At 40.3% G+C, this 23,807-nt stretch overlaps 2 protein-coding genes across 5 annotated transcripts in view; both read right to left on the bottom strand.

The window, feature by feature from the left end:
- LOC117418025 (ras association domain-containing protein 4-like) overlaps positions 1-6,649 on the bottom strand; it is a 38,848-nt gene extending 32,199 nt beyond the window's left edge. For 2 of the 3 annotated variants that reach the window (XM_034030545.3, XM_034030542.3), the window contains exon 1: positions 2,783-2,933. The gene's annotated coding sequence lies outside the window, so the exon portion shown is untranslated. Of the gene's footprint in view, positions 1-2,782; positions 2,934-6,586 lie in introns of those variants that run through there. The other variant, XM_058985085.1, reaches the window with a different exon arrangement.
- A 2,388-nt stretch (positions 6,650-9,037) lies between these two features.
- LOC117417991 (transmembrane protein 72) lies at positions 9,038-23,512 on the bottom strand. Of its 2 annotated transcripts, XM_058985087.1 has the most exons (6): positions 23,156-23,512; positions 21,331-21,447; positions 17,998-18,064; positions 13,986-14,057; positions 12,370-12,509; positions 9,038-10,480 (listed from the first exon to the last, which is right to left on the bottom strand). In XM_058985087.1, the coding sequence occupies exons 1-6, from the start codon at positions 23,217-23,219 to the stop codon at positions 10,050-10,052; spliced, it is 891 nt and encodes a 296-aa protein (XP_058841070.1). In that variant the 5' UTR covers positions 23,220-23,512; the 3' UTR covers positions 9,038-10,049. The 2 variants fall into 2 exon arrangements, with proteins under 2 accessions (XP_058841070.1, XP_033886359.1); XM_034030468.3 differs by lacking the exon at positions 21,331-21,447 and having other exon boundaries at positions 9,043-10,480; positions 23,156-23,508.
- Between the last annotated feature and the right edge of the window lie 295 nt (positions 23,513-23,807).

Below are 23,807 nucleotides of genomic sequence, written 5' to 3' on the forward strand. Positions count from 1 at the left end.
TTTAAACTAAATAAACTTGGTTTCAGCGGGTCTTACCACAGAGCTCAATTGTCTATTTGGGACCCCCACTGCACTGTCATCAGAAACGCTCCAGCAAATATGTTAATGATGGGGCAGGCGCTCTATAACGGGGCAAGACATGTCTTCAGAATACCATTTCAGTGCAGTATTTATTTATTTTTTTTACATTTTCGCTCCATTTATGCGTCACTGAAATGTTTGCATTTGCGCTGTGACCAGAATATAGCCCAGAATATAGTGTTTTAGTTTATAGACAGTGAGAATTTAAGATGTTTGTGTTAATAAAAGGTTTTTAAAACACTTTTCATGTATTTTCCTTGAGGAACTATATAAAATAGGTAGTAAATGAAAAAATGATTTAAATCAATGATGTAAAAAAAAAAGTAATTTAAATTGACTTCATTTAAATCAGCCAACCCTGCCATTTATAGAGTACTCTTGAGACACTTAAAGGGTAAATGCGTCAAGGACTGCACAGGATTTTAAAGGCAAGTGTTTCATGCAATCAGAAAGGATGTGCTAAAGCCACTCTTAAAGAGCATGCCCCTGAAAGCTAGGCACACACGACAGCCACACAAATAATAGCATTTCTCCATCATGGTCTACATTTAACAAGTCTGAAAGACAACACATGACCTCAAACACAGAAGCTAGGGTTTACCAGGATTACTTGCAGCACGAGAATATTGATCGTCTACCGTGGCTATTCATCAGACATGTCACCCCTTTGGCACATCTGGGAGATGTCAGTGTACACCTACCCAACCCCCAAAGTCATAAGAGATGGCTTTTGGCAATAGCAGAGAAGCTACTGAAGCCTTATAACAACAGGGTAATACATTTTGTAGTTGTTTTTTTGTGACACATCCACATTACATTGTAGTATTGCTGAAAAATTTTGAATAAGCAACAAAGTAACAATCAATACCAAGATTTAGTTGATCATACTCCGCTACCTGGTCAAGCTTGATGCTCTGTATATAACAAATAGAACCCTTCTGAACATGCTGTACAAATGTGTACTCTACACCACTGCAGTAAACACATTTCACTTGATATAATATCTTACACAAGCAGACTTTGGGAAACATGTTATCTTCACTGCACTACAACAATATGCTATGTAACGTGAGCTTGTATAGCCCCACAATATAAGCTATGTAAACACCCTTATAGTGTTGAAATCTAGACTCCCCAGCCCCTCTGTGGAGAATCGCACAGCTGCATAAATGAGACTGGTACTCCTGGGACAGCCTTCCCCACCTGCTTCATCAAATCATTAAATAGTCTTGCACAATTATACATCAACAGCTGTGGCTCCATCTTACTTACCAGTAACACATTTATCTATAAAGTAAAACACATACACATGCTGAGACTGACACCTGTTACACTTTATAAATGCTGGTTTGGTAATATATTCATGTGCCTTCAAGTACATGTAGCTTCTGTACAATGAAGTCAGAAGCTAAGCAAGGGTGAGCCTGGTTAGTACTTAGGTGTTGGTGTCTCAGTACAGTGCACTCTTCCTTCATCCCGTACCATCACATGGTGCTGTAGGAGGAGCCATGCTTTCCCATAAGAGTTAATACTCTGGCCTTCTTGAATGACCCCTACCCTAACTCATTCTCGAACACACAATTCTATTCCCCAGGTTAGTGCAACAATTAAGAATCTGATCGGCCGGTTATAAATCTGTTATTTTAAAATAAAGAATTGCAAAGGCTTTTAAACCATTCATGCTAAATTCTTAAACACAATTGCTGTTCTCTGCAAAGCGTATTATGTCAAATAAAATCCATTAATAAGCAATTTCTGTAAAACTGCAAACTGCTAAAATCCATTAATAAGCAATTTCTGTAAAACTGCAAACTGTGCTTTTCTTCTATTAAATTAAACCACATGGCTTGTGATCAATTGTCAACAAAAAACTCATACTTCCTGTTCTGGACAATTTATATTAAGGACAGAAGGGAAAGAAAAGAGCGTGCAATGAAGGGTCTCTAAGCCAAGGCACAACACACAGAACACTGTAAATGCTAGTGAATATTACCAATAGATCAGAGCACTCTAACCTGTCCCAACACAACAGATTCCCATTGCCAATACTAGGGCATGTCATCCATTCAGATGCTGTCAAACTGATCCCGCTGCCAATCTTTCGCGATGAATCAGCCTTGTTCAACAATGTTTTATCGCCTGAATTCAACATTTCAGTACAGTGCTTGCTGCTTGCACAAACTTGTCAATGTAATGTCTTTCTGGCTTACGGTCGAGACAAACGTAATGCATGAAAATATAACCCGAAGACACGGTAATGTAATACATTATTATCCAGCTCACCTGGTATTCATCACGATTTTCTAATAACATATGTTTATGAATTTAAAAGCAAAGCAATTGCGTTTTTATATTGTCAACACCTCAAATTAAACGTTTCATGCTACCAGTGCGGCATTTTTTTCTTCTCGCATTTATATGCTTTTCACATTTCTGCAAGTCTGGCTACGCATCAATTTTATGCCTTTCTTTAGTTTAACACAGGTAACATTTTCAAGCAAATTGTGTTACCAAATTAGAAATTGTATAATAGACATAGACTTGGAACAATGTGCATATTCTATCTCTAATTATGGAACTTGCCTAATGTGGTTTAACATTAAATTATATGTTTGTTTGTTTGTTTTTCTTCTATAAAGCACACTAATGTATCATCACGCTTCTTACAGTACGCATATAAATAAATGACAGGTATGCTTACCACTTCCAGAGTTTAGATTTTTTTTTTCAAAGAAACATCCCAATACTGGATTGTCACATCAGTTTAATACTTTATCCATCTCCATTCATAAACACGGTTTCTGTTGCACTGTTCAGTGTATTGTCTCAGACAACACCTTCCAAGCAGACATCATGATTGACATGTCCTCCAAGCAATTAAACGCGAGGTGTTTAACCAAGTAACACCAATCCGCGCAAAAAAAGGAGGGGCTAGCAGCTGGGGCTAGGTTGAAGGGGAGTAAACAGCGAATTTTTACCAAGAGGGATTTTGTTACTTGGTAACAGACCTTTTTTTTGTTGTTTTTTTTAAAAACTGTTTAAGAATGATTTCTTACACCCTTATTTTCTATTATTTCAAAATATTGAAACGTTTGCAACTGTAGACAACGCTTTTTGTGCTTTTAATATGGTTATGCAATACTGTATATTAGGTTTTTTGATACGAGGTACCGTGTATGTGAGAGAAATAGAGCACGATTGTTTGTACTTGTTACCATGGCACTTTTTAATGTGACATAATAAACATGAGCAAAACCTTCCATGGATGGCAGTGGTTATGAGTAATGTGTTTGTAAGGAAACCTACCAATCCAGCTTCCAAGCAGCTTCCTCTAAGGAAATTTAGCATTGTTTAAAGGGGATGTAGTCATGCTTGCAAACATCCTAAAAAGTACTATAGTTGATTACATTTTAGGAAGTTGCCGCTGAAAAAATGATGAAGTGGCTAAGGTTTTGCTGAATGGAAAGATTTATTCAAACTAAAACGTATTACACGTGTAGAGCGATATAAATTATGATAGATTTGATAGATATTATTATTATTTATTTCTTAGCAGACGCCCTTATACAGGGCGACTTACAATTGTTACAAGATATCACATTATACATTATTTCTATTTTTTTACATACAATTACCCATTTATACAGTTGGGTTTTTACTGGAGCAATCTAGGTAAAGTACCTTGCTCAAGGGTACAGCAGCAGTGTCCCCCACCTGGGATTGAACCCACAACCCTCCGGTCAAGAGTCCTAACCACTACTCCACACTGCTGCCCAAATTATAAAGTAAATTATAAATTTGGTATGACCTAATTGCTGTCAGTTATATAAAACAACAACAACAAAAAAAAAAACATACCGGTACTTTTTTTGTCTGAAATTAACCATGGGTTGTTGAGAACAAAAACGGAATATTTCAGAATTTTAGCTTTTGTACTTTTTAAAATATAAGTTTTTGTAAATTGACAGTCTGGTTCTGCTTCTGTGAGCTGCAAGCAACAGTGTATAACTGCAGGCCAGAGGCGTGCTCTGTGGGAGCCCTTGCGCGTGCAGCAACACTATGCTTTGTTGTTGCTTTAGTTTGCTACATTTTTGCTTATTATAACTAAGCGTAGGTAGTGATGACGTTTTGGAAGCTGCGCTCTCAAGGTTTCCCACAGAGACGGTCCTCTCACAGAGACGCCGCCACAGACCACGCCTCCGGCCTGCAGTTATACCCACAGTTATCTCACTGCAAGTGCGGATTTACAGGCACCCAAAAATCCATTCACGTTTTCTGGAGGCTTGGGCAAACAGAAGTCTCTTTAGATGCACTAGTGTCTTATCTATCCAAAGAGCCTGTGTTTGACCATCAAAGCACATGCATCGTAGAACTGCACACGTGTTTGTGAGAAAAAAACATGTGCAGTGCGTCTGCATAGGTGCTGCATCTGAACCTAAAAAGTCAAGTGCTTTAAACTCAGTACACACTTAGATAGTTAGTTAGAGAGATAATTTTGTTCTCAACAACCCCTACCCCCCAATATATATATATATATATATATATATATATATATATATATATATATATATACTGTAGCGTATCTCAGTACCCGAAGGCAAGTTCATCACACAAGGCGAGATAATCCACACACAATGGAGAGCTGGCGCAAACCCGGGACCCCTTGCACTAAAGGCATAGCGCCGATACCGCTGTGCAAAAGAGCCGGCTCCATTGCAAGGAGCGTATATAAGGCTTATGTTTTTGTGTGTGATTACGTCACCTACCAGCCCTGCTGCTGCCTTCCCCTGTGCACGCTACAATACGATTTTTTTTTAAACTGACATCAATTAGGTCATACCAAATTTGTAATTTATGTCTATCATACCTATCATAATTTATATCTATCTACACGTGTAATACGTTTTAAGAACACATTCAGTCTGTACATTCATAGTTGTTGAAAATAATACAGTACTAAAAAGCTTTAAAAAAAATAATCTATGTTTAAAACAAATCCAGTACTGAAAAGGTGACGTAACAGACACAGATTTGGCATTCTGTGATACCGTAGCCGCAAAGGATGGTGGTAGATTGAGCAAAACGTTAACGAGCCTCGGCAAGACGTTACTGTGATAACGTTTTCCTTGTGAGACCAGGTTAGATAGTGGGTACCTAAACATCTCTATCCAAAACACTTCAGCCAGGAAATCAAAGCCTTAACTGTGCTAGGCATTATATACTCTGCTAGTTCAAAAAGTACCACGTCATATGCTTCTTAAAATGTCCCCATGATGTACACACTTTATTTCTTAAGAGTTCCTAATAAAGTCCAGGCCCTGAAGAATCAAATTGTGATCACCTACACACCCATTCAAACGGTCTCTTTGTTTCAGTACTCACATGATTAAGATGTACCTGTGCTGGCCCTGCAGACACAAAGTGACTAAACTAAACACTGAATGGAGAATATCCTAAGCAATTTAAAACATTTAAGATATAAAAATGTTAATGTCTGATTGGTTATGGATTTATTATATATGTTTTATCTACTGATGGAAGTAACCCACAAAACACTCAACCATGTGCAGTGAATTCAATGCACTCCTTAAGCCATTGAGTAAAAGGGGTTATACAGTGGTTTGCTTCTTATTCATCAGAGCGATTCATGGATGAAGAATAATACCGTGGCACAAGGAATTCTTTTAGTTCTAGTAGAAGCCATTTGATTTTGTGCTGCATGTTTCTACAGCCAGACAGAGACTGCACTGATGTTTTCAATGGTTTCCCCAGTCCATGTACTGATCAGTTCACTCAGCGCTGTAGCATTCTTCTATTTAGCACACACTCCCTTGCTATATTACATGTATTCTGAATAAAAATAGATTTAGATCTTTAAAATAGCACCCTCTCACATTTGTACTTTTTACAGACAGAAATACACCAAAGATACACACAATCACCGTTTGATTTAATATGAAAGGAGCTTATGTGAATGATATAAATATTGGCAGTATTTAGGTCTGCCACTTTTTGGATCAGTTGAATGTACCCCATTATTTTAAAGTCATGTCAAAAACTTGGAAAGTTCTCATATCCTGTTTTTAAGGCAATTAGCACACTGTATGACCCCCAGTTCCATGACTGCCTCCTATTTTCTCTCTGACTGCATGCATGTCCTTCTTTGTTAAGATGAATGAAGAGAAACATGTCTGGGCCATCAGCCTATTTGTAACTTCCTGTAAAATGATACTCGATAAAAATGAACACAAGGCAAAGATAAACACACAGTATATATTGTGAACCGGCCAACACCACGCACAGTTCTTGCCCCTTTAAAAATTGACCCAGACACAGAAATAGGTGGTTCAGCGCTTACGTACACTTTTAATAAAACAAACAAAAACAAAATAAAACACCTAGCTCTTATACGAGCACTAACTAAACACACAGGAACCGCAACTATTAGGCAGGGCAGCTAAGCCATTTACCTGCTACACAAAAACACCCCATTCTTTCAACTTACACGTTTCCTGTAACCTTGCTCGACTGCTTGGAAGCAGCACACCCCTTCTGCTTCTTTCTCCTCAACAGCCTGAAACAAACTGTCTGTTCTCTTTTTATACCCTGCACCTGGCTCTAATTTAATAATAAGCACCAGGTGCAGGGGATAATTAATAATAAAACAATTAACAAATCAAAATTAAACAATAAGGCAAAACAATCAAACAATAAAGGAAACTAACAAAAAAGGTGTCTGCGCACATATCCTACACAGGGAGGATTTTAACCCCCCTCCCTGCTGTCTTACAATATATATATATATATATATATATATATATATATATATATATGTATATATATATATATATATATATATATATATATATATATATATATATATATATATATATATATATATATATATATATATATTAAACAAACCAAAACTTGTGAGTAATCCTATAAGAACTATGTGTATTGTTCATTTTAATCAGGCAATTATATTTACACTGTTTATTACAATGGTGTGCATGACTATTACATAAATAATGGTATTGAAGTACTTTTAGGAAAATATTATAATAATAATGTGTATTAAAAGGGGAGCACATGAGGCTAATAAAGTGATTATACCAAAAAATATTATAAATATTAATAATTAGCTGCAAAGGCAGAATATGACAGTCTCCTCTTACAAAGGGATTGCAATGCTGTGCCTTGAAGTATGTTTTTACTACTACAATTTCACATTTATAAAGCTTTCCTGTTATAATAGGTTCTATGTACTTTACATACAAGTCCAGTATTGGAAAGAGCTCTTTCCAAATGTCAACCCGTGTAGGCTGCCTATAATTTTGAATGCTTTGGAAGTTCTCGTCTCTCCTTCCACTATTAATGGGAAGGAAGGTCAGTACACTAGAGACTGCTGCTCAAGGTCAGACCAAACAAAAGAAGTGACCCTGGGGGGTTTGAACAGCCTGGTCTTTAGAATGTGGAAGTCTTGCCTTAGCAATCATGTTGACAAAAAGGATTGTTCAAAGTATTGAATATCTAGTTACTCTATTAGGGATGTTATTTGAATGTATGAATTGGATTTAGCTGTGTTTTTGTAGTGTATTACATTTAGCTTAATCTAAGAACTCAGTACATGTTGCTTGATGTCTGTCTAACTACCATTTGTTGGTTAGCAGTATAACGTGTAACAGATCTTTCACATATGTTTACATCTTTAAACATTGTGGATGCTTTTATAAGATAAGATCTAAATGTTAATGTTAAAGCATTGAATTGCACTGTAGTCAGTCAGGCCTCAAATAATACCAAAATAATGAAACATTGAATCATTATGGTTTTAGCAATGCGGTGCCCACTGCGAGACAGCATTTTGCTAGGAATTGGCTTTGTGCCATGTCAACATGTGTAAAGGGTCCTGAGAGTCACAGGGGATTCTGTATATGAAAGCTTATCCCATGTCTTACTAGCTATTAGTAGATTGAGCTGTGGTGTGTTTGCAGGGGTCACTGGTTCAGGCATTGTTTCTATTACTTTGGAGTGGGGCTGAGATGGGCAATCTTTTGTGCAAGGTTAAACTAGCAGGAGTAAGGTGCTCACTGTGATCCTTGGGTTTACAGTCCCCATCTCTCAAGCTTTCTTTTTTTTTTTTTTTTACAATATACCATATGTGCCAATGATCACACAGCTTATTAATTACAGAAAACTGCACTTTTGTGGACATCTTTTTGTTCTATTAATGTAGTGCACTAGGAGCACAATCTGGGGGTCAACTCACAATGAAAACGTAAAATTAACATTCAGAAATGCTGTAATTAAAATCAAAATTTTTAAAAAGGTTCTCCCCATCTAGAAAACACTAGAGATGTACAATCAAATGTTCAAGTAACAACAAAACAAATATGAAACGTACTAATTTAGAGTCCAATATATTAGCATTTAAAGGTTCAGTAAATGGCTAAACTAAACTGAAACATTTACATATTTCAGCTTGACACTTCAAGTGGGGCTAATAACTAGCAGCTTAAACACAATGTACGTATTACTACAATTGCAGTAAAGGAAATACCATTATGCAGTAGTAATCAAAGTATTTTACATCTCCCCGAAGAGTGTGTTGTGTGAAGACAGTCCACAATCACAGACCTAAAGCAGAATGATAAGTGCATTCACTGTGGCTCCACACAAACTGTCTGGCCCAAATTAATCAGAGCTTCCATGAAAGAGCTCAATTTTCAAAGACTGTTAATGGTCTGACTTTTGCTAAAGGACTACAGCTATCAATATCATGGTTTGAATAGAAGAGTTAAACTTTCTCAGTAGACATATTATTCAAGTATGAAGCTAATCCACAATGGCTCATTATCCTTTAGCAAGTTGGCAAATGTTTGAAAAAACAACCATAACTAAATTCAACTCCTCCAATATTTGTATGATTTCCTATTTCATATTTGCAGAATAAAAAAATAAAAAGACAAAAAAACCTGAGACTTATCTATTGTTTATTTAAAACCCTGTATAAATGCGGGCCTTTGTTTACATAGAAAGCCCAGGCATGAGTGATATCAGTCCCAGTCTCTTCTCTCTTCTGAATTAAGAGCTTTGTTTGAGCCTTTATTTATTTGGAAACAAAGATAGCCTTTATCAACAAAACATTTGTTAGATAAAACTAAATTACATGTGTTTGTATCTTGGGAACATACAGTAAACTACAGAAATATACTGTATGTATACTGACATGACCAAAACCCTAAGAAAACCAGCGGGGGATAACGATATTTGGTAATATACAGCATTGAGATTAATTTAAATGGTTAGCTATACAAAACAAAACAGTTGTTTCAGTTCATGATGGCACAATAAACATTATCATATTCCATTGTATCTGTAAAAAATGACCATACCACAGACTTCTGATTGGTGCAGAAAAAAAGACTAATCAAACTCAGGAGGTATAACAATGAATTCAGTGTGTTCTACACACAGTGAAAGACCCAGGTGCTGTTTGTTGCTTATTGTTTGATTTAACTGCAAACAGGATAATTCATGATAAAACAGGATCTGATTTAATACATGCATTGTTTGGCACCACTGGTACACATGTGTCCAGATGTTCCCTTATGATCTGCAGCTGGTATATTCAATGTTATTGTGGAGTTCTTCTGCTTTTTTTAGCCTCAGTAGTCTTTTGTTTAAACAGTTCCTGGGTAAATTCACTGAAATCCCTTATATCTTTGCACAAATATTCTAGCAGTAAATTATAACTGGATTAGTAGTGTTGGGGGTTAAATGTTTTGTTTCTCTGGAGCTTTCAGTTTGAACATTAAAATATAAAACTATTTATTACTGTGTTTAGGAAGAGAAGTGACTCATTGACTACGTACAGTAGCATGTACAGAATATATCTGATATGTGCTTTATGGTACACTGTACCTCCAGTGAATATATAAAGCAATCCCCCCAAAAAATGAATGTTATGATCTGATGATGGGAGTCGTGTCTGAAGTATTTTCCTCTAAACCCATGTCATGATTATACAGGCTTTCAGACTCAACTGCAATCATTGTTACTGCATTCTCTTCAATATGTTCCTGTCTTTTCCTCCCCATGTTTATCGGTGGTTTATCCTCAGGAAAGCTTTGGTGAAGCATAGATGGCTCATTTTCTTTTGACGGTTTGATTTTCAGTATGCTCTCAAGGTATGCTAAGGGAGTTGTCTTCTGCTTTTTAACAGGATTGTTGAAGCTGAACGTTTGCTCTGTATCCCCTGTTTCTGTCACATCCACCAATGTAGCAGAAGGATCTGCATAGCGTTCAGATTGGCTGGCTGGGTCTTTGGACAGCTTTGTCTTTTTCTTCTTACTTATTATGAAGTAGGAAAAGCCAGTTGTAACAAGCATGGTTCCTGAAAAAAAATACAATAAAAACTGAAAGCTTTAGTTTGCATCTTAGAAATTCCACTGCTTTATGTAGCCTTAACATTTGCATGGATTTTCCTTGGACAGCTGTACTTGGCCTCAGTGTAATCGTAAGCACTTGAATAAAGAATATACTGTAAAACAGACATAATTGCAGTTTTGACATTCCCAGAAATGCATATACATATGGTTGCCAGGTATCAGAGGTGCTAACAATCCCTTATTTTTGAAAGACTCTCCCTTATTTTGACATACTGTCCCTCATCAGCTAGAATTTTATAAGCATACAATTGTCATTTATGAATCATATACCTGTAAATAAATCTGTGTGGATGGAGAAAGCTTTCTAAATGAGGTGCTGTATCTGAGCTAGCAATGGCAATAATCTAGACTCGGCTAGTTGAGGCAATAATCTAGACTGCCCATCTGCTCCTAGCCTCAATAATGACTTGATTTCCCTATAGGGTCGTATTCAGCACCCAGGGTTAGTAACGGCCAATTCCCAATAGGATGCCTACACAGTTCATTTATTCATGTCATAAAAATGCTTCAAGAATATAATGTGTTCAAGGTTTAGTATATATAACAAATAGAGTGATACAACATTATAAGACCTTTATCTCGTTTTAAGACAGTGTGGTAGTGCTCCCACTTGACCCATTATTACATTTTAGAACACAAGCAGCCCAGTCTCTTAATATGGCTCTTAAATATAGCTTTTTAAAGGCGTGAGGGGGGGGGGGGGGGGTTCAATGCTAACACTACATACTGCTGTCTTGACCTGAGCACCCCCTGCCAAACTGTGTGTTGGTTTTGAGGTCTGACTGAGGCCATCAAAATCATTTTACATGAGTATTTACAGAATGTGTGAATTAACCTGCTGCACCTCTGCCAAAATCTGCTTTTATTATTATTATTATTTATTTCTTAGCAGACGCCCTTATCCAGGGCGACTTACAATTGTTACAAGATATCACATTATACATAATTTCACATATCACATTATTTTTACATACAATTATCCATTTAAACAGTTGGATTTTTACTGGAGCAATCTAGGTAAAGTACCTTGCTCAAGGGTACAACAGCAGTGTCCCCCACTGGGGATTGAACCCACAACCCTCTGGTCAAGAGTCCACAGCCCTAACCACTACTCCACACTGCCGCCCGGTTCATATACCGGTTCTAGAAGCTTACAGAGACTGTAACACATCTGTAAATCTGCTGGCATTGATCTTAATGTAGTATATAATTAAATATATACAGTAAGAATGGAAAATGTAATTGGTTATATCAGCAGGCATAATTATCCTCGGTGGTGAAATTGTTATCTCTTTTTTGTTGTTCATTGCAAAACTTATTGTTCTAACATGCCTTTGGCATCAAACGCTTCCCAAGCTTGAAAAGCATTTGCTTTACATGTCTCTTCATGTTTGGAGTGATTTTCTGCATCTCACAATAAGTTCATGGACTGAGATTTGTTTTCTAATTTAAGCAATGAAGATTGAAATCTTTATCAGTATATAGTCAACAAACAGGTTCTAATTTAACCCCATATGAATTTCCAATTGCAGCTTTCAGTCTACATTCTATTTTTGCTTTTATACGTCTTTTTTTTACCTTTAATTAACTTGAACATTTGTTTGAGACTGGTAATGTGTAGGAGTCTGTTGCATGTATTTGTAAATAAGGGATTGAATTATTCAATCATGATTGCTTAATGTAAATAAAATGAATACATTCAAAATGTTTGTTTTCTTATTATTGCAGCATAGTAGGGTTATGCAATTTAGACTTTTGGCACCTTCTCTGATTTAGCACCTGATCCTGTAAGTTTATGTTTAATACTTATAATATTTATGATGCTTCACGTTACCTGGAATAGTAGCATGCCACACCAGGACTGGGTGCAGAAAACACACAACAGACATCAGTGTATAGGCTAAAAACTTTTGAAAACCACCCAGTCTAGCTGTTTTTGTCCATCGGATACATAGTGTGGAGTCAGACTTGCAGCTGCAATACAGAATAGTTACATTTGATAAATAAGTGATTCAACACGTACTATAACACACAAGAGTAAAAAGTAATCTGCATAATATTGTATTATAGTACAGTACCTTTTTGTGACTATGTAAACTTCTTATAAGTTAGGTTACCCATTAACCAGTCTATTAAACCTGCTTATAAAATCAGTGCTCTGTAGAAAAGTGGATAATCTTGTTCCAAAAATTGGAAGAGAGGGCCCTCTACTGAAAGAAAAGGATATTGTCTTATTTCAGTATTTAGGACCCTTTCCTTCATTAAACTATAAAAGAGGTTCATTACAGCATGTAGAATTACCACTAAACATGCTTAAAACAAAACAGAAACTCCATGTCTCGTTGCTGTTTCCACAATGTAAGAAACTTCATTGGATTGATGTAGATTGTATAATAAATAATTTCTCCTGAACAAACAACATTCTCTCAAATTTTACTAAAAAAAAAACAAAAAACAGACACTTTGTTTTAGATATAAGCAAACATGTTTCTAAATTACATGGCAATAGGTATGATATACTTTTTAATAAATGTGTCCATTTTCACATTTATAATCTCTACAAACTATTGAAATGGTAAAGCATTCAGCTTGATCGCGTTATCATGAGAAACACACCTTAAAGAAAGGGAATTAATGGGAGAATGGTATAGGATATGTATATATAGATTGATCGTATTGCACATTCCAGATATTAAATGTTTCTGCTGTATATAGAACTAAAGCAGTTAGCGTCACATTCAAATTATGTCATTTCCTCAGAGCCACTCATACAGAAAACGTTTGTTTAATCAATTTTTTTTCAAACTTAGCAATAGTGAAAAAAACAGTCAGGGCTTCATACGTTTTCAACAAGACATAAAAATACCACCAAAATCGCTGAGGTTAGCCATTCTCTTGAACAAAGTCATGAATCATGTGGTGTAGTTTAGGGCACATCAGATTGTGACTCATTTGGGAAAACAGTGACTTGTTTTTACTTGTGTCAAATTGTTACATTCTTTAAAAGCAGGAAAGCGATGAAACTTCAAATGAAGTGGTGTATTGTCGCTGAATGTTGTATTACTACTCATGGTAGGACATTGGTCTGCTTGCTATTACTAAGGTCTGTTAGCCTAGCTCAGTCAACGACTTGGCCTGTGACCACAGGCAGGCCACTTGACCTCCTCCCAACTCTTTATTCTTTCTGTTATCTTATTATTCTTTATTTTAATTAAGAATGTTCAGTCTCATTGTAAGGATAACTGCAGCATAATAAAACAAAGTGTTTTAACTGACTACCAATAGTATTTCATAGAATAGATATTAAAAAAATGAGTGTTTATGAGAAGGACTCTAATGCTCGTTTAGTGTGTGCTTGTTACAGTTTGTGATTTTAAAAGTAAATGGTTTGCAAGACAAATAAATGCATGTGCAAAACTCCTCTGCAATAATAAACAGATATATACTCACGGGAAAAATGGCCCCAGCAGTAAGTCAATGAAATAGGATAGTTCAAAAACACTAATGCCAGCTGCTGAAATACTTGAAAAGGAAAGCATATGTTAAACGAGACATATATTTGTATATGTTAAAACAACATGCTTATTGGGGTATAATAATAAAGAGATTGTATTTCAAAATAAGATTTGAGTATTTAATAGACAACCTTTCCCTCTGGTGTCAGGTCCTGTTGCTTGAGGTCATAAAACAGATTACTACACTATTTTTTAATCCACTTGACTTCCTCACAGACATACAGTGCCATCTCTGTTAACCATTTACTGCTGCATTCTAGATAGTACTTCTGAAATCTCTAGACTTCACTGAAATCCACATCAGTCCCCAGATCCCTGACTGTGACACAAACATCATTTTTTAGGGAAAACATTAAAATCACTTGCAGACTGTATAACAGAGTGTCACAAAGACGGCCAGAGTGGGTGGCGTCAGACCAGAGAGGAATATACAGACAGAGACGGTGGTGATGAGGAGCTGAGTGCAATGGCTGCACTCAGCGTTTATTTAACAAATAAAAGGGTTTAACAGCACAAAACACGGGACACGGCACTATACGCCAAAGTAAAAAGACAAACAAAACGCACTAAACACAAACGGTGCTCGGAGACAAACAAACACGGTGAGTACACACACTTATCTTCACTTTTACGATCTTTAACTTAACTCTCCTCTCTCTCTCTCCCGTTCTCCTCTTCCGAACACCTAACCACCACTGAGTGAAACTGTGCATCTATATATACTGTTGTGCTGGGATTCAATTACTAATTAATTACTCACTTGAATCCCAGCACGTGAATTCATTACGTGCAACCCCGTGCCACACATTATACACATTTTATCTGCACGTGAAGTGATGTGCCATCCTCGTGCCTAAATATAATTATACACTTTAAACACACGTGAAACACAGACCCGTTTATATCCCGTGTACCAATCTATACACCAACATTAACATACGCACGCATATACACAACACAGAACACACAAATGCACACAGGGGGGGGGCACTTTGCCACATATACCCCCCCTTGTGCGCAGCACACATGGCCTCAACGGCCACCTCCCCCCTTAAATACCCAGCAGTCCAGGCCAAAGTCTCGGGCTGGGAAGGGAGGCTTTAGTGGGCCCATGGCTGGACATGCTGTCAGCTCCCCTGCCGGTAGTGGCACGGCTGACAGCATGCTGGTCCCGTCCTGCAGCGAAAAAGCTGCGGGGGCAGGTGGTCCCCCGACCTCCCCCTTCTTCATAGCCGGCAGCTCCCTCCTGTGGGGCTCCGGCCACAAGAACTCCTGCAGCGAAACTGCTGCTGGGGAAAGTGGTCTCCAGACCTCATCCCCCTTCTTCGTGGCCGGCAGCTCCCCTTTCTGGGGCTCCGGCCACCGTACTCCCTGCGGAGGTACGGGCAGCAGAGGCAGCTCCAGCTCCTCTGCTCCTGGCGGTGGTGGAGGCAGAGGCAGCTCCAGCTCCTCTGCTCCTGGCGGTGGTGGAGGCAGAGGCAGCTCCAGCTCCTCTGCTCCTTGCGGTGGTGGTGGCGGAGGCAGAGGCAGCTCCTGCTCCTCTGCTCCTTGCGGTGGTGGTGGCGGAGGCAGAGGCAGCTCCTGCTCCTCTGCTCCTTGCGGTGGTGGTGGCGGAGGCAGAGGCAGCTCCTGCTCCTCTGCTCCTTGCGGTGGTGGTGGCGGAGGCAGAGGCAGCTCCTGCTCCTCTGCTCCTTGCGGTGGTGGTGGCGGAGGCAGAGGCAGCTCCTGCTCCTCTGCTCCTGGCGGTGCTGGCTCCCTCTGCTGTGGCGGCTGGGCATGTGCGCGCCGTGCTGCCTTCAGCAGCATAGCGAGAGGCTGCTGGGGGACACCAGCATCCTGCCCTTCTCCCCCCCAAAAATTTTCAGGGGGTTGAGCCTGTAACTCCTCCCCTTCTGGCTCTTGGGACTGAACCAGCAGGCATTTTCCCTCTGCTGGTGGCTTGGGTCCCAGGGCTGTGGAAGCCCCGACTTGCCTCCCTTTGGGCTGTGGACGCACCGACTTGCCTCCCTTTTGGGCTGTGGACGCCCCGACTCCTCCATGTTGGGCTGTGGACGCCCCGACTCCTCCATGTTGGGCTGTGGACGCCCTGACTCCTCCCTGTTGGGCTGTGGACATTCGGGCTCCTCCCACTCAGGCGTAGGACGTTCGGGCTCCTCCCACTCAGGCGTAGGACGTTCGGGCTCCTCCCACTCAGGCGTAGGACGTTCGGGCTCCTCCCACTCAGGCGTAGGACGTTCGGGCTCCTCCCACTCAGGCGTAGGACGTTCGGGCTCCTCCCACTCAGGCGTAGGACGTTCGGGCTCCTCCCACTCAGGCGTAGGACGTTCGGGCTCCTCCCACTCAGGCGTAGGACGTTCGGGCTCCTCCCACTCAGGCGTAGGACGTTCGGGCTCCTCCCGCTTGGGCTGTGGACGCTCAGGCTCCTCCCACTTGGGCGTAGGACACTCGGGCTCCTCCCGCTTGGGCTGTGGACGCTCAGGCTCCTCCCATTTGGGCTGTGGACGCTCAGGCTCCTCCCGCTTGGGCTGTGGACGCTCAGGCTCCTCCCACTTGGGCTGTGGAGGCAAAACCAGCAGGCATTCACCCTCTGCTGGTGGAGATGGGGACAGCAGGTACTCACCCTCTGCTGGTGGAGATGGGGACAGCAGGTACTCACCCTCTGCTGGTGGTCCTGCTACCTGGGCTGCTGTTCCGTTGATGGTTGCCTCCAGGTAGCTGAGGACAAACTCCACACCTTCCTCCAAGGTGTTTGGGGTGTGTTCCTCCTGAAAGGCCTCCCATCTCTCACTGTCCATCATCCACAGGGCCCGGACGACCATGGGCAGAGACTGGGCCTCCAGCCCAGCATTCTCCAGGAACCAGCCCCGCAGTTTGATGGCGTCTTCTGCCATTGATTTTTTGTTTTGTTTTGTTTTTTTCCCCCAAAACAATATTTGTAATTTTTTTTTTTTTTTTTTTTTTTTTTTAATCCATACCCCTCCTGGTCTGACGCTTGGAGGCGCGGCTATCCCACGAAGACACCACGTGTCACAAAGACGGCCAGAGTGGGTGGCGTCAGACCAGAGAGGAATATACAGACAGAGACGGTGGTGATGAGGAGCTGAGTGCAATGGCTGCACTCAGCGTTTATTTAACAAATAAAAGGGTTTAACAGCACAAAACACGGGACACGGCACTATACGCCAAAGTAAAAAGACAAACAAAACGCACTAAAAACAAACGGTGCTCGGAGACAAACAAACACGGTGAGTACACACACTTATCTTCACTTTTACGATCTTTAACTTAACTCTCCTCTCTCTCTCTCCCGTTCTCCTCTTCCGAACACCTAACCACCACTGAGTGAAACAGTGCATCTATATATACTGTTGTGCTGGGATTCAATTACTAATTAATTACTCACTTGAATCCCAGCACGTGAATTCATTACGTGCAACCCCGTGCCACACATTATACACATTTTATCTGCACGTGAAGTGATGTGCCATCCTCGTGCCTAAATATAATTATACACTTTAAACACACGTGAAACACAGACCCGTTTATATCCCGTGTACCAATCTATACACCAACATTAACATACGCACGCATATACACAACACAGAACACACAAATGCACACAGGGGCGGGGCACTTTGCCACACAGAGACATGAAGTAAATCAAGCTAATTAATACTTTTAGGGGTTTAATAGGTAGCAAATTTGACTCCAGGCCAGAATGTTAAACAAATTCTATTTAACAACCACTCAGCAGGATGTGTTTTGCACCACTGCAATAGATCTTGATACTGCGCTTACATGAAAAGATCATGGGTAAGCTTTGACACTGTGAAATATCCATGTACAAACATCAGTTATACTATCCCCCACACCCACCTCACATTTTAAAACAACCACATGTTCAGATGGCTTTTCTGTATGAATATGTTCACTAAATGAATACTCACAGAAGATAGACACCAAGACTTTTGAATTCTCCCTGAAGGATGGTTTCTATTCCTACTCCCAGAAGAACTTTGTTTAATTCAAGATGTTTTGGAATGGAAAGGAAAGGGAAATTTGTTTGTTAAATTAAGCATATTCAATTAAAGAAACAAAACAAAAAACAAATCTTGGTCACATATCTAATTGATCATACAGATCTGATGAAAACTAATCAAAGCAACCAATAACAAGGAAATTAGGAGATTTATTCAGTAAAATGTTCCTATGGTGTCACTATACTGTAACGTTTTACTGAATATAAAGTAAACAATTAATTATGTTGTTTGTAAAAGCATTACATTGTTATATTACAGTAATCTGAAACAAATGTAATTTGTTCAAAAGTATTATGGTTTCAATGCTATAAACTTTCTAAATAGCTACCTGTAGGATGGTTTCATGATTGTATTGTCTGGAGGCCTGGTATGCAAAGTAAAACCAATGCATCCACAACAGGTCAGGGTCTGTAACACTTCAATGTGGTTTGCTGTATAGTTTATCAGTACCACAGTAAATAATCAAATATTGCAGTGTTTCCCGACCCTGTTCCTGGCGGCACACATGGTCTGCTGGTTTTCGTTCCAACGCAGCGCTCAGTTGCTTAATTGAACCGTATCAACAAACGAAGAGCTTGAAAATAATGGGAAAATGCCTAGTTAATCACTTTATTAGTTCAATGAAGGGTTCAATTAAGCAAAAACAATACTTTTGGGAAAGTATACCAAAGCTGCTGCGAGGGAGAATGAGCGGACAAGATATGACGGACATCTCGCAACCGCCATCTAGTGTTGGTGGTGTGAGTGTGCAACCTCAAGGACCCCATTGCCAATTGAAGGCATAGAGGGATCTAAGACATTAAGTCGGTAGAACCTGGTAAATGTATGAGGAGTAGCCCAGCTAGCCGCAGTACAAATATCGGTCAAAGAGGCACCTCTAAAGAGGGCCCATGATGTAACCACACCTCTGGTAGAGAGAGCCCAGATCGGACAGACGGTCCCGTTCAAGGGCCAGACCCACAGCTGGAGTCTGCCCGGTTCTGGGTGCCTTTCGCCTGGCTGAGGAGATCCATGCGCAGCGGGATCTCCCAGGGCTGGCCTCACAACAGCTGGCAGAGGTTCGAAAACCAGATTCTTCGGGGCCAACTGGGGGCCACCAGGAGAACTGTCACCTTGTCTCTCCTGACCTTCTCGAGATAGGCAGGGAGCAGCGGTATAGGCAGGAAAGCGTACAAAAGAGCTAGGGCGTTGACCCCTAGTGGACCTCCGCAGTTGTGGAGGGAGAACCATAGGGGGCAATGGTCATCTCTGCCGTGGCAAAGAGATTGACCTGGGCTTCCCCAAAGCGTTCCTAAATGTGCTGTACCACCTGAGGTTGCAGTCGCCATTCTGCCCAGTTCACCACTCCCGGGAGGTGTACAGCCCGGAGGGACAGGAAGTGTCTCTGTGCCCAGATCAGCAGTCGAAAGGCTATGTGGTGTAACCCCAGGGACTGAAGCCCTTCCTGGTGGTCCATGTACGCAACTACTGACATGTTGTCCATGTGGACAAGGACATGTTGGTTGGAGAGCACGGAGTGGAAATGTTGTAAATCACGCCCATCCTTATGCCTTCGTTCAGGTGAGGGGCTTGCCTCCACCAGCGTAGCGCTTCCCAACATAGGTGAGAAAGCTGACAGTGTCTGTTGCGCTTGGGGTGTAGCCGAAAGGCATTGAGCTACGCTTGAAGTGGATGCATGTGAAATAACCCGTTGGATGGCTGATGAAGCTGCAGCCATCAGACCCAGTAATTTTTGGCACAACACCAATTGTACTCTGGCCCTTGTTGAAACAGGGCCAGACAGTTGTGAATGGCAGCTACTCTGTCGTCCGACAGGTAGGCTCGCATCATTATTATTTGTTTATTATTATTTGTTTATTTAGCAGATGCCTTTATCCAAGACGACTTACAGAGACTATTATGAGGGAATGCAGACAGAGAGCCGAGTAGACTGTACTCTGCACCGGTATTAAAAAATGTGCGGGGGGGCTGAGAGGCCGAATGGCAGCACGGAAAACTCAAAGATGCTCCCCTGAAGTTCCCCCTCTGTAAACCAGTCACCAGACATACTGGAGGATGTGGTGATGTGTGACCATCTGGAACCTCCTCTCCCTCAAGAACCCATTGAGGTGTCTCGGGTCTAGGATGGGGCGAAGGCCGTCGTCCTTTTTTGGCACCAAGAAGTATCTCGAGTAGAACCTCTTTGAGAGGTGTGTTCTATGAGACGGATGGCTTGTTTTTGAAGTAGTCTTTCTACTTCTTGTCTGAGGGCCAGGGCCAGGACCTGGAGAGGGTCATTCACGGATGTGACTGTGATCCCTCAAAAGGGAGGAGGTCCCGAATGGAATTGCAGTGAGTAGCTGGTGTGTACGGTAGCGAGCACCCAGGAGTCTGAGGTGCAGTTGCGCCAGTATTGCAGTTGGTGTTATGGAAACAGGTGGATCTGAGGCCCCAAGCCTTCAGGGCCCCTGCTCCGTGACGCCATAGGGATTGGAATAGTCCGGGTTACCGTAGTAGCTGCTGGACACCATCGCCTCCCCCTTCTCCATGCCGGGGCATGGGAGGGGTGCATTGCAGCCACCTGTCGGGACGCCTCTTGTTCTCTGTGAGAGTGTTGCAGGATCTCCACCACTGGTCCAAAAGTATTGCCAGGGGAGATAGACGCATCCAGTAAGGTGGACTTGTCCGCATCCAAGGGTGTTGGAAGCACCGAGGTACCGAGGCTATGGAGCAGGGTCTTGAGGGTACTGGAGCACCAGACTTAAAAAGCCTTGAAGTGTCGAAGCGCTGAGGCATATAGTCCTCGAGGCACTGAGGGTGTCGAAGCACCGAGGTACCAAGGCTATGGGACGTCAGGGCACCAAGGGTACCACGGGCACCAAAGCGCAGAGCTTATATGCCTCAAAGGCGTCGAAACACCGAGGCGTTGAGTCCTCAAGGCACCAAGGGTGTCGAGGCTATGGAGCGCAGGGGCACCGAGGCCACCGAGGGCAGCGATGCGCAGGGCTTGCAAGTCTCGAAGGGGTCGAAAACTTTTTTTTAATATACCTACACACCGCTTTATGGGTGAGTGGATCAATGTGCTTGTCTGCTGAATAATAGGGCCAGATATCTGGCCTAATGGAGGAAGCACATGGTTGTTATTATTTATTTATTTATTTTAAACTGCAAGGCAGTAGTACACACAGACACTCAACAGTAAACTGGAGTGTGAGGATTTTTAAAAAAAAAGTTTTTTTACAGTAAACAGTAAAGAACAACCTGTAAGGGCACTAGGCCGCACACAGCGAGTGGGCGTGTTGAGGTCGCCCAGAACCTTCAAGTCAACAGCGGTGCAGAGCGGGACTGGTCTCGCTGGAGGGTATGTTTTTTTAACAGCTGCAAAAAGCAGAGGAAAATTATAGAAAAATTATAGAAAAATACATGCAGCAAGCTGCAAGATTAGTAAAGCACACTACGATCACTACGCGAAGTAGGCTGTTGAAGATATATATATATATATATATATATATATATATATATATATATATATATATATATATATATTTAAACATCAAAGGAAGTTGTGTAGTGTTAAGCTCAGTCTTCAGTTGCCGAGATTCTGATTCCGGGGAAGTGGCAAGCCGACTTCCAGCAATAAAAGTGCAAGGGAACTACAGGAAAACGAGAGAAAGAACGAGAGAAAGAGCTCTTAAAGAGTCAATTACACAACTGGAAGAGATTAGTGTTATACTCACCCTACCTACCTGTTCGTGAAAGGCAAAAGAGACTGAAGTCTCCGTGAAGTGACTATTTATTACCTCGGGTGGCAGGACCAAGGATGTCACTCCACGGAGGGGCCTATCGGCAGCTTTGATATAAAATGCTCAGTAAATACCTGACAAGCAGGCATATCCCAAAAGTATTGTTTGGCAGTCATCTTCGAATTGAAAGGGAACCACGCCACATGCTTGTAGGGCAGCTGACTCTGATTTGCAGTGTTTAAGGATAAGGTTTTTGTTCCATTAAGATGATTAGACAATAGGTCTTAAACAAGTACTTTTACAACAGTAAGTTAGTGTGTAAAACACAGGTTAAACGAACAACATGTTTAGGATTAAATAGTGTAAAGTACTCTAACGTCCCTAATGTCTTCCAGATCTTGACTGCTTGCCAACACGTGCAAGTCATTTGTGATGTTTATTTGTACCACAGTGCACAAAAAGGAATTCATATATGTAAGTTCTACAGGTTTATTTATTTATTTATTTTATCAATTAATATAAATGTACATTCTTCCAGTACAAACAAATAAAGTATCACTAAGTGTGCCAACTCCAATCCCCATTATTAAAAAGCATTTCAGTCAGTTCTATTTCTTGGGAGTTTATAATAACTGTTGATATTATGATAATAAATGGTTTTGGACATAGTTCAATGGAAGGTTATGGCACATACATTGTGTGACACTTTTAATTATTTTGCCATCTGGGCTAGTGGTTATAGAGTGAAATCATATATTATTTAATGGCGGAATTAAGAAAAAAAAGTGTGAATATAATATGTACTGCTATATACAAATTATTTGAAAAAAGAAAATCTGTTGACATGTTAGTAAATACAGTTTAGTTCCTTTTTAACTCGACGAACAATGTTGTATTGTAATTGCTTTAGGAAATAGTTCTTTTTTAGGTATAAAACAATGTGCACCTTGTCTGTTTTGTATGATGAAATGCTGTTCTGTACCGAGCTGTTTAATTAATGGAATATACTATACACTGGCCTCATAGGCAGTAACGTTTCCTAAATTTAATTAAAAAAATAAATAAATAAAAAAAAAACCTACATTTATATATTTCATTGTAGGCTGTCTCAATTTATTAATTAAAATAGAATACACATGTGCATTTATCAAAAGTTTTGTTTCATATCCAACAAATAAAAGTTTATGCAGTGTAACATAACAGTTATCTTACTTTGCAAAATATTTTATATTTTATCACAATAATAAAGAATGCTTAATACATTTATCACTCACATTTAGTCTAAATACTGTATTTAACAGGTTTTTTTGTTTGTTTTATAAATCTGCCTCCACCCTTCCTACCTGCTGCTGTAGAAATGCCGAGGATTCTACAAATGCACTCCACAATAATCCAGGCTCGTTCCATTGTGAAGGACTTTACGCCTTTCGTTGAGCATTAGTTCAACGGTGAAAAAGCCTTGTTGTCACCTAATACAAAGCAGGCATATCAAGTCTTAATGTTTTTTTTTCTTGTTGTTGGTGATGACAACATTCCAGTAATGCTTGGTTTGTGAACTGTTTTGCAAACAAGGGTCCAATTTTAATCACAAAAAGTTCAGATTTAACCAAATGTAACCAGTTTATTCTGCTTCCTAGCCGACTGAAGGTGATGAAGAAAACCAAACTCACTGCAGTGCTGTGTGTGAAAGGTTGTGCAATTATTACCTGCATACAGTGACCCTATGATTGAGAACAACGTAATTACATTCTTTAGAGCTGATGTAAAAGATTAACGTGCTGAAATAATTATTTTATGCACGACTAGTGGCGAATCAGCTCTGAGTATGAAAGCGTGCCTGGGTCAACAGCTTAAAAAAAAAACAATACAATTTACCATACTGGCAGTTAATTAAGAACTTCGGGCCAAATAAACATTCAACATTTTTATATTTCTTTATAGTCTAACACTAAATGATAATCAATTGCCGTGAATGTATTTTAATTACAATCTCAA

The sequence above is a fragment of the Acipenser ruthenus genome, chromosome 13, assembly GCF_902713425.1.
Source record: "Acipenser ruthenus chromosome 13, fAciRut3.2 maternal haplotype, whole genome shotgun sequence".
In the NCBI taxonomy this organism is placed as follows: Eukaryota; Metazoa; Chordata; class Actinopteri; order Acipenseriformes; family Acipenseridae; genus Acipenser; species Acipenser ruthenus.

What these genes read in the sequence shown, in the direction of transcription:
- LOC117417991 (XM_058985087.1), bottom strand. Translation starts at nt 23,219, where the DNA reads ATGGAACGAGCCTGGATTATTGTGGAGTGCATTTGTAGAATCCTCGGC. An exon ending in AGTCTTGGTGTCTATCTTCT is followed by an intron (nt 14,058 to 17,997) that starts GTGAGTATTCAT and finishes TTCCTTTTCAAG; the next exon opens with TATTTCAGCAGCTGGCATTA. An exon ending in GTGGCATGCTACTATTCCAG is followed by an intron (nt 10,481 to 12,369) that starts GTAACGTGAAGC and finishes ATTTTTTTTCAG; the next exon opens with GAACCATGCTTGTTACAACT.